The sequence below is a fragment of the Podarcis gaigeae genome (assembly GCF_964106915.1).
Source record: "Podarcis gaigeae genome assembly, chromosome: 17".
Classification (NCBI taxonomy): domain Eukaryota; kingdom Metazoa; phylum Chordata; class Lepidosauria; order Squamata; family Lacertidae; genus Podarcis; species Podarcis gaigeae.
The window spans coordinates 12,838,710-12,852,160 of record NC_139694.1 but is presented as its reverse complement, the minus strand read 5'-3'; the positions used below and the strand labels follow the sequence as shown (position 1 = coordinate 12,852,160).

General features: G+C 42.1%; 2 protein-coding genes across 3 annotated transcripts in view; both read right to left on the bottom strand.

The window, feature by feature from the left end:
- TAL2 (TAL bHLH transcription factor 2) overlaps window positions 1-13,451 on the bottom strand; it is a 143,407-nt gene that overhangs the window by 97,026 nt on the left and 32,930 nt on the right. The window lies entirely within an intron of this gene.
- The window catches only part of TMEM38B (transmembrane protein 38B), a 29,417-nt gene that overhangs the window by 14,680 nt on the left and 1,286 nt on the right, over window positions 1-13,451 (bottom strand). The window contains exons 2-3 of one of the 2 annotated variants that reach the window (XM_083719740.1): window positions 7,097-7,253; window positions 1,347-1,531 (exon numbers count right to left, since the gene is read on the bottom strand). In XM_083719740.1, coding sequence (XP_083575866.1) covers window positions 1,347-1,531; window positions 7,097-7,253 — 342 coding nt within the window. The remainder of the gene's footprint in view (window positions 1-1,346; window positions 1,532-7,096; window positions 7,254-13,451) is intronic. The other variant, XM_083719741.1, reaches the window with a different exon arrangement.

Here is a 13,451-nt window from a genome sequence, read left to right as displayed (position 1 = left end):
TTAAATTTTGTCAAAGCTTAATAATAATAAATAATAATAATAATAATAATAATAATGGAGGCAGCAGCCAACATTGCCTGGTACGCTGGAGCTTAGAATTTGTGATTGTCCATTTAGTAAAATAATGCTTCAAGAGAGAAAGATTCCTATATCTTACTGAAGTTAAGCACAAAATCTCTTGTTGCTTACAAAGCAATAGCAACACAGGGATTATGCACCCATTAAGGGCTCGTAGAATGACTTCCACTCTTCCCTGTGACTACTCCAGAAGAAAAACACCAAACTCATGGAAGTAGTAGTCCAGCCCTATAAAAGTCTCGCAAAAGTTATTAGTCTACAAAAAACATCTGGCTAGCCTACTGGGACCTGGCAGGGGAGGGACAAACCAGTGTTCTGTTTTTAAACACTATGATTGCAACTCTTGTGCCTTTTTTGAAACACCCATCACTTGTCAGCTCTCACCAAAAGAGGGTGAATAGAAGAGGGTGTGAAAGATAGCAGTTTAGTTATATGTAACTAAACCAAACTGGAGCTGCTGTAGTATATTCCCTTTCCACCAATTCCAATGTTTACTTTTTTTAAAAAGGACGAAAAAGCACAAAAACACTCCCTTGCCCTCACGTCCACCGTGCTGACCTCCCCATCTCCTACCTATGGATTGCTGTCTTATAATTTGAGCTTTAGACAAACCTCTGTCGGAGTTGACGTAGAAATATAAATGCCCCTGCTAGTGTTATACCTGGCAGAGGTGGAATTCCGTAATAAAATGAGAGCACCTATAAGTGGCTCTCATCCAAGAACAGCATTTGCCAGTAAAACTGAAACTAGGGACATCTTATTCAGAGGCCACACAAACAGCAACATGTGACGAAGGCTGAAACCTTAGGCACGAGTTCTTTTCCTCTGGAGGATGGAACTAAACTTGAGCAGGATTGAGCTCTTAAGGAGCAGCCAAGAACGGGGTGGCAGTGGGAGGGGAAGAACACATTAACAGGATGGATTTAAATTGGTTTTTCTTCTAAGAGTGGCCCCGGATGCAATACCATTTCATAGAACAGTGGTGCCTAATCCACACAAGCCATGTACACACCTATTTTTGTGCCCCCAAAATGTCACCCGAAATGCCCATGATTTTTGTGAGCTGCCCCAGTGTCCTTTAAAACAATAATAATTGACGATACTCAAAATCAATAATAATTGATTTTTTTTTTACAGAGGGTTCACTATGTATCAGTGCAGCCCATAGCCCCCCAAAAGATTAGCAACCACTGTCCTTGAGATTCCCCCTTAAAATTTGAAATGTTTTAAAATATATATATATATATATATTATTTTTTATACATTACCTCTGGCCCAGCCAACTACTATCATGATTAACCAGACATTTTTGTAGTGCTGATGTGCATGTGCAATCCCGCCAGTTATTTTCCACGTTCTAGTCACTTCCTTCATCCCTGCAAGCAGCAGTCGTATAGGTAGAAAACAGAAACAGCGGTAGGCTAGATCACGCGGACAATAAAATACAAGATACCTAAAGAATTGGGGAAAAAGTTTGAACCTTAGCTACTTCACAATGTTTGCAATGGAAGCATGCTGACAAAATGAAACAAACTGATAAAGGCTTTTTTTAAAAAAAGCTAGATGTTAAGAAATCGCTGTAGTATTACGGCTATCAGTCACTTTAAACCATAGTTAAACAAAGCTATGGTTTAAATGTGAACATGCAGCGTGCTGCTGAAATTGTGGGCACGTGGCTCCTTCCCTGCTCTTTGGTTAAAAACAAACACACACAACTGCTGTAAAAAAAAAACCCAACACCTCATTCTTTGTGGTATATCAAGATCTGGCATTTTAAACAAGTATATAGCGTTAAAAAAAGTCACATCCATTGTGTCTAGTCCACATGTATCCTCTTAATATTACACTTCTAATGTACAAATACAGCTCCCAAATTTGAGGAAAATAGGCTAGGAGTCCGAAACATGCATTCACCAATGCATGAGTAACTCTCTCCACATACCTATAGGAGCAGGGGCAATTACATGAGCATTTTGTCTAGCTCTGAACAATCTTTCCCTCCCATTCACTTATTGAAAGATAGATATATTCCCTCACTGTTCCACCCCAGCACAAAGGTTGAACAATTACAAATAAAGGCCTGGTAGGCAGCATTTTACTCACTTCCTCCTAATCATCTATTGCTCTCCCCTTTTGCCTCTGCCTCTACAGGCTCCTTTAACAAAGAGACATCATTTTCATTACCATCTCCCTCCCACTGCCAAATTTGATTGAAAATCAAGCACGTCGGCTGACACAGAGTGAACAGAGATGCTGCTGGTTTACTGTCAGGATCAGAGGAGATCTCTTCATCAGGTTTCACCAGCCTTCTCCCATCTCTCTCCATCGGCATGCCAAAGGAATAAGGCTTCCTCAGATGCCTGCTCGTGTGCCAATGGAAGCTCAGAGGGCCAAACATCTCTGCCTTCTTCAATCCAAACAGATATGCTTTATTATTGCAAGCCAACAGTTGTGACTTCACTATATGGACCTTGCTTTTTCCGTTGTCAGAATCTGCATACGTTTCTTAACATCTATAATACGCAGGGCTTCAATTTGGCATGTGAGTTGTCTTAACACAATAGAATCTCCCTAACCTCCAGCAGGTGCATTGAGTGAAAATCTTTTTAAAAATAAGCTTACATTTGGAAACATTGCACAAGATGGGTATTTTTTTCAGGCAGGTCAAATTATCTTTGCTTATGAAGCAGATCTTTCCCTAGCATCTTAGTGCAAAAGTCTTCATCAGGAATTTGCAACACCAGGAAACACCAGTGGATCCAACTGCCCACCTAGAAGCAATAGGAGCCACTGTTTGAAATTCTGCACTTTGCACCTGACTATTGGCCAGTTGCAACCAGGTGAAGATGCCCGGGTGCCGCCTGATGTCTCTATCACCTGGAGGTGCATGCCTGAGGATCCTTGGATCTTGCCTGTTTCTACACACTAGCAACACATCCTGCAGAATTTTATCCATTATACTTTATCTGCACAATCAGAACGGATTTCAGGAACCAAAAAGCTGTATTGAAAAATGGCAACTTGACATTTAAGGAGCCATTTGGCACCTAGGCTCAAATATCTGAGTGTTTAACTCGGATAGGAGCAGGTAGAAGCAGTAGTTTCTCTGTGGGTCTGTTTGACAGCGCAGTCTGGCAAACCACACAGGGTACTCTGAACCGCCACTCTCCACCCTCTCTCAAATTTGCCTGTAAAACTAGTCATAGAATCATAGGGATCTATAATAAATTAGGAGACTGCTCAGTGGTGATTTTGATCTCGTTAGAGAAGTGGTATTACACAATATTTGCTCATTACCATACACCTGTGAAATCCCCCCTTTTTTTTTCAAGGGAGAAGGGACACAAGAAGAAGAATTGGAGTGGAACAGCCAGCATTTGTTTTTCTAGTTTTCTTCTGGGCCTTCACAACTCTGGAGGCACATTCCTTTCATGCAAAGTCATAGCAATGCATGTGGATAATTGCCTCTGCTGTATAAGAACAGCAGATTCCTCGTTATGTCCTAGTCAGAGGAGGAAATAGTATATAGTATTCAAATCAGGCATTTATAATAAATAAGACTGGCTCTTGTAGAATGCAGAGAGATCTTTCCAATAGGTGCCAGTAGATGTCACTAGTTGACAGCCATAACAGAATCTCTATTAGCTTGGCTTGTTCAGTGAAGGAAAAAAGTTTCTTTTATTTTTATTTTTTATTGATAGTTACAATAATAAAAAACACAGAACAAACAGAATAGGCAACATCAGAGTAACATAAAAAATAAGAGAAACAGCAAATGAAAAATGTTATCAGCCTAAAATACAAAAAAACCCCAAACAAAAGTACACAAATCTTGGCTTCCCTCCACCTGTGTATGACTTCCTTCTTTCTCTTTTATTTTAATTGTTGTGTTATCAATAATATTTTGCCTTTGTACCTCTTATATAAATAAAGAGTATAAATAAAAATTATTATTATTATTATTATTATACCCAACTTCTCCTTGTCTTTACCCTGTAAACTTCATTCATTGCATATTAATATGTTTATGCCAGAACAATGCTTTTTCATGTACTCCTTTACACAATCCCACTCTTCTATCAGTTTTTGATCTGATTGTCCTCTTTATCGCTGCAGTAAGTCTTGCCAGAACTATATATTCACAAAATTTTATTTGCCACCCTCTTAGTGATGGAATTTTTTCTCCCAGTGAAGGGGGACAGTTTCATTTCAGATTTTATGCAGTACAGAGGCAGCATTCTACACAATTCTAAAGTCGGCTGTATTTTTTATATGCAATAACAACATTCCTAAATGGTCAGTTGCTGAAGTCGATAGGGCTCATATTTCAACGTGTAAATGTAAACAAGGCTTGAGTGAAAACAAAGCATTTCACACTTGTCACGGGTTCTTGGTTTGTTCTGTGATGCATCTGACAGCAATCTTCAGAACTTTCCTTCTATTTTGAAGGAAGCATCCACACACCACTTCACACATCAAGGGGCTGCACCTTCTCCAATCCAGTTCCTTGTGCAGCATTTTCAGAGGATGAGAGGGGAAAGGTTTAAACACCTACTTCTCAGATACATTAAAATATTCAACTGCAGAAAACAGGACCCTGATGGTGCATTTGCCATGCTTACTTTTAATAATGATTATCAGTGTTATTAACCAAGGTCATATAAAATCCCTTGCACTCAGCTTGGGGTCTAGCACTCAGCTTGGGGTCCTGATGGGGCCCCAGAAACAACTGCTGGGGGGCCACAAACCCCACTGTTTTTCTGCATGGGTACAATCTATATGTAAGAAAAAACAGGAGTTCCTCATGGTGTATATAGCACAAAATCAGTATGTTGTACATCCCAAATACACCAGCAAGGCAGGTAGGGGGGGTTTTGCTGGGGGGAACGACCCAGCTTCCCTAAACGCTTTAGGAAAACTGATTCTTATCCTAATAGATGCACCTTAAAGTAGAGATGATGGTGCATGAATATACATTCAAGCTATCCTATTAAAGATGGTGGCATCCTTTAAGTATGATAGCAAGAAACAAGGCAATGAAGTTATTTTTTCCTTGGCCTTAATTTGCCTGAATAACTGGAGTGTTTTATCAATCAATCAGGCTGCATATTGAAAAGCAGCTTCGACTATACCTCCCTATAGCTTCCAAGCAATGGATACAGCTCAGAATGGCATTTTATAATGAGATTTTAGGATTTTAGGATGAGTATAGGATGACGGTAAACACATGGATTTGAATCCTGAGGAGGGGTTACAATGTCACCCAACTACCTCATTCATCAACAGGACACCCAACTTATAGGGACAGGTGTTTGGGGGGAGGGTGCAGCAGGCTGCAGAGTGAAGCAAAAGCCCATTCCATGAACACAAACTCTGTTCTGTTAGGATCTGAGCCAGAAAATGCATGCTTTGTTTTTCAGGCCACGAGACCCAATTATTCTGATTAATGGTGACCTAAATCAAAGCACATTCTCATACCGATGAACTTCTAATAAGATGATGTTAGTACTGCTTAAACTGAGAAACTACTATAGTGAAGGAAAAACACTCCCCCCCCCAAAAAAAGACCCCACAAGCATTCACCCCACCCCACCAAAATGTGAGTTGAGAGACAGTGAAAGAGAGCTGCATCCGTTCCACAGCTCGTGTCACGGCAGCTAAAGAAGGGCGGAGATTTATAAATTCAACCCCAACTGTTAATGAGCTTCACTAATTAGGAAAAAGTCCGAAAAGGAACAACATGTACTTTATGCACGCATAAAAAGATACTGTTCTGTGCCAGTTACGAACACTGCTAAGTCCTATTACTGGGCCTCTCAGCTAGTTGGAAATTCACATGGAGGACAAATCTAGCTCACAGTAATTACTAATTTGCACGTACCAATTTTCTGTCTTTCTCCTAACTCCAATGCTCTGAAAGACTAGAAGTGTAGTGTTCAGAGTACTGGATTAGGACTTGAAAGACCAGGGGTCAATTCCTCAGCTGAAACTACTTCACAGGGTTGTTGCGAGGATAAAAGGGGCAGGGGGAAAACCATATATGTCACCTCCCTGGAGGAAAGGTGGCTCTAATAGTCACAAAAATGCAAATCTTAATGCGGTAAACTGAATGACTGGCTTCCATTTACACAGCAAGACACCAAGGTAAGCAGCCCAATCTGATCTATACTTCCTAGAAGCCAAGGCCTGCCGAGTTTCAGGTAAGTAACTAAGACTGCAGCCTTTGTGAGAAAGGCGTTGATGACGGCATTCAAAATGAACCTGAAAACAGTAACTTTTACTCTGAGCAAGCCCCATTTCCTCTTGAAAGACAGATGTACCTTCCAGTGTTCTGAAGTAACAGGTCTAATCCCACAATTGAGACAGGGTGTATTGTTGCCTTTAAAAGGTTTTTTTCTTTATTGCAATGTTTTATTTTAGTCAATCTAACATACACCCAGTGCTCTTTTGTTAAAAATAAAAACCATGTAAAACAGCATGGGGGCGGGGGGAGAGACAAGAAAAGAGGGTTCTTGGCATCACAGGGATCAGCCAGTCAGGACCGTGAACAGCACACTCTATAGGAAAACCTGCAGATTATTCACCTTGCCCAAGCTACACCATGAACCAAAATAACTATATGTACATATTGTGGCAAGTGACCTTTTTATGCATGTTTATATAAACACCCAGTTTTTAGCATTTGAACAGTTTCTAATTACAGGTGCAACACTGTGTTAACTAATTGATTAAATTGTATAAAAACCTTTTTCAACGAGGTGCCCAGACAACAACTTGTATTAAAAAGCATATTTAAAAACCACCGATTGCAGACACCCAATTCTCTGGGGGCCTGAATATGTTTTTTTTATTCATTCATATGCAAAACTATGCAGATTTAATCTATTAAAACTCACACAATTAACTGACCTAGATTCTTTGAATCAGATGGCAGCTCTAAAACTCTGAAGCTGCATTCCATGACTTTGAGCACAGATTTAAGTTTTAGGCAACATCCTTCATCGTAAAAGCTGCTTACCAGACTGACGAGGCAAGTAAGACATTCGTGGTGTTGGCAAGAAATCCAACTGGAGGTTCTGCAAGCATCAGTGAAGATAAAATGGAGCCACCAAAACAGTAAAGCATTGCGCTAAACCAGCATGCAATTGGGCTGCGGTATGATACGTCAACTGCTCCTGGAACAGTAGAAAAGACAAAGTGTAAGTAGTTCAAACGTCTCACCTTTAATCTCTACAGAAAGAGCAAAAACCTGATCACAGTTCAGTACCAACCACCACCCTCAGCAATTTTCAGGTCATTCAGTGGGGTGCAAGTTTGGGAACCACTATTCCTATCAATGTAGTTCATTAATTTACTTCACACACCCAAGAAATACCAAAATGGGTTTAAGCATTATTTAGGAAAACAGTATATAAAGCGTGATCTCCAATGTTAGCCATACTCTGAGCAAACCCATTGAAATAAATGGATTTTTATTTAGTTCAGTGTGTTTCTTATTACTGAATAAAGTGAATGAAGTTGGATGCTGCCCAAAGTATTTGAAATGGCATCACAAGTGTGACCCGTCATTGTGTCTTTCCTGATATAACACCCCCCAAATTTCCTAAAGATGACCCTAAGGATCAAGTGACTCCTTGAAAGAACAAGAGTTGGAGCACAGGGGTCTCTGGGGCAGGATAAGAAAATGAGAAGAATTTGGCTGGGGATGCCTTGCAAAAGCAAAAGGGCCTGACCATTCACCTTTGGATCCAAGCCAATAAACCCACTGCCCACCCAGAGCTAAAGCATACAGAATAAACTATCTCTGGTCACAATCCTAAGAACACTTTGAGAGAGCAAATCCCACTAAACGTAGAGCTTACTTCTGAGTAAACATACTTAAAACTGCACTGTCAACCCCATTGATGTCATTTAAGATTTCTCCTTAACTGGCCTCCTTGTTGGGTTCTAAGGCAACCTTATAAGACGACTTTTGTTTGACTGTTTGTGGCATGAAGGACCGACTCCAGGCCACAAGGCAGAAAAGGTTTTCCACCCCCTGCCTTCTTTTAGGCCACAAATGACCGGCACAGGAGTCTTTGCAGTCACTTGTAACTTTGTTTGCAAGGTTGTTCCAAGCATGGTCCACATTCAATATGTAAAATAAAAAAAATCCTTCCAGTAGCACCTTAGAGACCAACTAAGTTTGTTATTGGTATGAGCTTTCGTGTGCTTGCACACTTCTTTTATATTAAAGAATTGTTTTATTTTGTTTTGACTACAACAGACCAACACGACTACCTACCTGTAACTATTCAATATGTACTTATTGAGCATGATGAAATACTGTGCAAAGCATAAAGACTCCTCAACAATCAGCTACTACGTGAATGTCAAAAACAGAAGATACATCTACAATGGTCCAAGTAATAACACTGAATGCAACCATCATAGCATCAGAACAGGTGCAAGGCTTCATTCAAAAGGACCAACCCAGCTCCAGCTCTCTACAAAACATTCTACTACTGCAAATGCAATACTATTTCAATTTTTAAAAACTTGCTTTCTTTACAATAGTATGAGCACAAGAAAGCAGGCAAGTTAAGAAACTGGTATTATGTGGAAAAGCAAATTTTAATGGGAGAAAAGAGAAATGATCAAGTGATTTGCTTTCAGTAATCCACAAGTAATTAGATGTAGTCACTAATGACCTTTCCTTTAAACTGCCTTTAATTCATACCAAAAAATGAGGATCCAGTTAGTAGGTGCACATGCAACTTAATTCTTTGGAATTACTTTTGTTAAGCCAAATTAAAAATAGTGTGAATCAGTAATATCCAAATATAAATTACCATGCTTTAATATCTGCACTGCATGTCACAATGAATATAAGTGCTGAGAACCCATCAATATTCCTTCTAGCATTAAAGCTGCAGTTAATTACCGGTAAGCTTAATTGTGTGCTTGACAAGGGAGATAATTATCTGGATGAACTATCAGATTTACCTAATTACAAGTCTGGAGTACAATATATTAAGTCCAAATGCCCTATTCACAAGTATATATTTACAAGGATTTGTGAGGTCAGAAGACAGGCACATATTTCATAAGTCTAATTTCCGCTACCCCCAAAAAATAAAATAAAATCAGGCATTGAGAAAGATGTTTTGATATATATCAGGAAGATGCTCCAGATTCAGAGGAACAGGGGCTAGTGGATTAGTTGCAGGTTTTCTCTCCAAGCAAGAACAGCAACAAGTGAAGACTTCACCTTCCCAGAGAGACCAAGAAACTCAGACTTCCAGAATGATGCCTTAATGTCCAAAATTATACAGGTGCAAGCAATGTTAACTTCTCCCTGCTGCTCCTTATATGCTCAGTTCATGATTGAGATGCTGCTGCATCATTAAGCCAAATGCTATCCTGTTCCAAAGGGGTCAAGTGAGCACCACCCCCCTGTGCTTCCAGCTCCTTCTGCATCTGGTCCTCTGGTCTGCCACTTTCAGCTGGGAGGTCCTGCCGAGCTGGCCTGAGTCTCCGGTCCCCTTCAGCTTTTGGTGTTCCTCCCTGGCCCCCTATGCCTCTTATGGTAGATAAAGGTAAAGGGACCCCTGAGAGTTAGGTCCAGTTGTGACTGACTCTGGGGTTGCGGCGCTCATCTCACTTTATTGGCCGAGGGAGCCGGCCTACAGCTTCCAGGTCATGTGGCCAGCATGACTAAGCCGCTTCTGGCGAACCAGAGCAGTGCACAGAAACACCGTCTGTCTCCCCGCCAGAGCGGTACCTATTTATCTACTTGCACTTTGATGTGCTTTCGAACTGCTAGGTTGGCAGGAGCAGGGACCAAGCAATGGGAGCTCACCCCATCATGGGGATTCAAACCGCCGACCTTCTGATCGGCAAGTCCTAGGCTCTGTGGTTTAACACACAGCGCCACCCGCGTCCCTCCTCTTATGGTACGTCCCTTCTTTATACCAGCCTTGCCCAACTAGATCTGTGAGCCAAGCATTGCATTGGGGTAACTTAAGATGGCAGATGTTCACCATGGATGAGAACTGAGCTTAGCTCCCATTCAAAAGCACCACCACCATTCACCACTGCAGCATGTCCAGGCACCCGGTGGAGAGCAGCACTACCACCAAAGCAGCGGTAGTGCAACAGCCACTATGCCATTTTCACCACAAGCAGAACTGGGCCATGACCTGGTGTGTGTGTTTTTTTTTGGGGGGGGTGTCATTAGCACCATTCCCAGGTCTCTCCGAAGTCTGGTGCCAGCTTTGATCCCCAGGATTCTTTGAGGAAGCAGCAACATGTAAAAGCCAGTGTAAGACTGTGCTGCAAATACGTCCCTGGAGTCCAAGGCATCAATTTGTTTTTCTTCAGAGAAAAGGAACACTGCACATTATTTGTGGGTCCAAAAATTCAAGTTAATGATTATAGCATGGGCATGTTGTTACTATACTGCTATGCTGCTTCAATGGCTTGCCATTTAAAGTTGCCATTTATAGCTATATTGTGGGTAGAATGATGAACTAAATTTAGTGTTTTGTATCATCAATCTGAACATGGTCTTGTCAGTTGGGTTTACCCCACTAATGATGAGACACCAGGAAGGCATGCAGTGTGTGCTCCAGCCAAATGGTGAAGATAAGGTTGCTAAGGGGCCAACTTCATGTCACACACAGCTCTGTCTTTTTCAAAATGAGAGAAAGCAGCTGAAGCATTCTGAGCAGAGAAGCCGCACGTAAGTGTGCCTATACCGTGGAAGCATTTCCCTTTCACTGTTTCCCCCATTCAGAATTTGCCTATAGCAGCTCCACTCCTGCAAAATGCAGGCAAATGCAGTGCATTTTCAACACTACCAAAGCAAAGTCACATAGTGCTTCCTTTTGTCTGCCTAAACACACCTGTTTGAGGCTGAGGTGCCTCAACAGTACTTGTTGAGAGTCAAGGCCATGGTGAACAGTTGCCCAAGATGAAAACAGCACTAACAGAGTGTCGTGGAAAGGGATCTTTTTGTATACAAGTACACAACCATGGTTGTATATAATCGTGAGGGTTATTATGGGCCAAGGAGAAGACTGGGGTGTGTGTGACATGCTCAGCTATCCCCAGTATAGACCCAGTTTTTAATTTTTAAAGAGAGATTTCAAACACTCTTAAAAGTTCTTAAATGGTCCATGGCAGACATCGTGAGACTCTACAGTGCATGGTTGGAGAACTTGCAGGCTTCCAGCTCTTGTGGGACTCCAGTTCCCATCAGCCCCAACCAGAAATGGTGGAAGTTGTAGCCCAACACCTGGAGAGCTACAGATTCCCCATCCTTGCACTACAGAGTTTCACAACTTGTGCCCTGAAGCAGTTCAGACCCTCAAGACACATGATGCAGCAACAACCTAGCTGAAGCCAAGCAGGTCTGAACTGGCCAGTACCTGAACAAATTACCAGACACCTGACAAGTGCTACCTGGAATTTCATTAAAGAAAGCACAGCGTAACAAAAAAAGAGTCATCACTTTAATCCATTCATTGATATGTGATGTTAGTCAAATTTGCTTCATACACACTCCAAATCCACTCTGCATATTGCTTTTATGCCAAAGCACTAAGCCAGCCGTATTTGTGTCATTTCAGCAACAGGCTTTTGCCAGCCTTTTAAAAAACCCTGGATGTTTTTGTGTGTGTGCGGCTTGGCATTTGCTTTAATTCTGCCAGCTGCTTTTAAATTGTGGTATTTCAATGTTCTTGTTCCCATTGGTTTTATTTTTAACTTTTGTAAGCCACCCTGAGAACCTGCTAATGCTAAATAAATAAAAGCTTTTAGGACAGTCTAAACCTAGCCACAAATTTAACCTCTGGCAACACCTGTTCTTGATACATGAGCTGATTTTAGTCTCAAGGTGCAGGGTACCATTCCTCAAACTGGTGCCCTCCAGGTCTTTGACTACAACCCCCACCAGCCCCAGCCGGTATGACCAACAGTTGCAGATGATGGAATCTGGGAGCCCCAACTTCCAACACCTGGAGGGTCACAGGTTCACCATCCTTGGTGCAAGGGGGGAAAGTAACTCTGCACATGATCAGAAGCACTGTTGTTACTTCCAATTAGAACAAAAGTCCTGCTGAATCACACCAAAGGCCTATCAGGTCCAGCATCCTCTTTTTCACAGTGACCAACCAGACGTCTATGGGAAGCACACAGGCAGGAGATGAAGGCAACAGTTGCTCTTCAGAAACAGGCATTGTTGTGTATTAGCTTTGAGTATGGACTTCCATATACAACAAACACAGCTAACAGTCACTGGCATAATCATAGAATTGTAGAGTTGGAAGGGACCCAAGGGTCATCTAGCCCAACCCCCTGTAGTGCTGGAATTTCAGCTAAAGCATCCAAGGTAAAGGTAAAGGTATACCCCTGCCAGTACGGGCCAGTCGTGTCCGACTCTAGGGCTGTGTGCTCATCTCACTTAAGAGGCCGGGAGCCAGCGCTGTCCGAAGACACTTCCGGGTCACGTGGCCAGCGTGACGAAGCTGTTCTGGCGAGCCAGCACCAGCACAGCACACGGAAACACCATTTACCTTCCCGCTATAAAGCGGTACCTATTTATCTACTTGCACTTAGGGGTGCTTTCGAACTGCTAGGTGGGCAGGAGCTGGGACCGGAAGACGGGAGGTCACCCCGCTGCGGGGATTCGAACCACCGACCATACGATCGGCAAGTCCTAGGCACTGAGGTTTTACCCACAGCGCCACCCGCGTCCCCCAAAGCATCCAAGATAGATGGCCAAACCAACCTCTGCTTAAAAACCTCAAGTGAAGGAAAGTCCATTAACATCCAATGGAGACTATTCCACTGTCAAACAGCTCTTACTGTCAGAAAGTTCTTCCTAATATTTAGTCGGAATTTTCTTCCTTGTCACTTAAATCTATTGGTTCAGGTCCTACCCTCCAGAACTGGAGAATAGAAGCCTGCGCTATCCTCCATGTGACAGCCCTTTAGCTATCTGGAGGTGGCTATCATGTCTCCTTTTCACCATGCTAAACATGCCAAGCTACCTGAACCGTTCCTCGTAAGGCTTGGTTTCCAGACCCTCTATCATCTTAGTCTAGTGGGTGCCAATATTGAAATATTGGGTGAGCCACGTAAGCCCTCCCCACATAACTGATCACATGGTGTTGCAAACATACACCATTTGAATGGCAATGCCCATTAACTCAAATATTTTATGTGGGGACTGAAGACTCCTTTGCCCCTAGGAGTCGGCTCCTATGTCTTCAGTCACTTTCCTCTGCATAACATCCCTTCTAAACTGTGGTGCCCAGAACTGGATGCAGTACTCCAGGATACAATGATGAGACTTATAGCCTCTATGAATTTACCTAATCCTGTCAAAG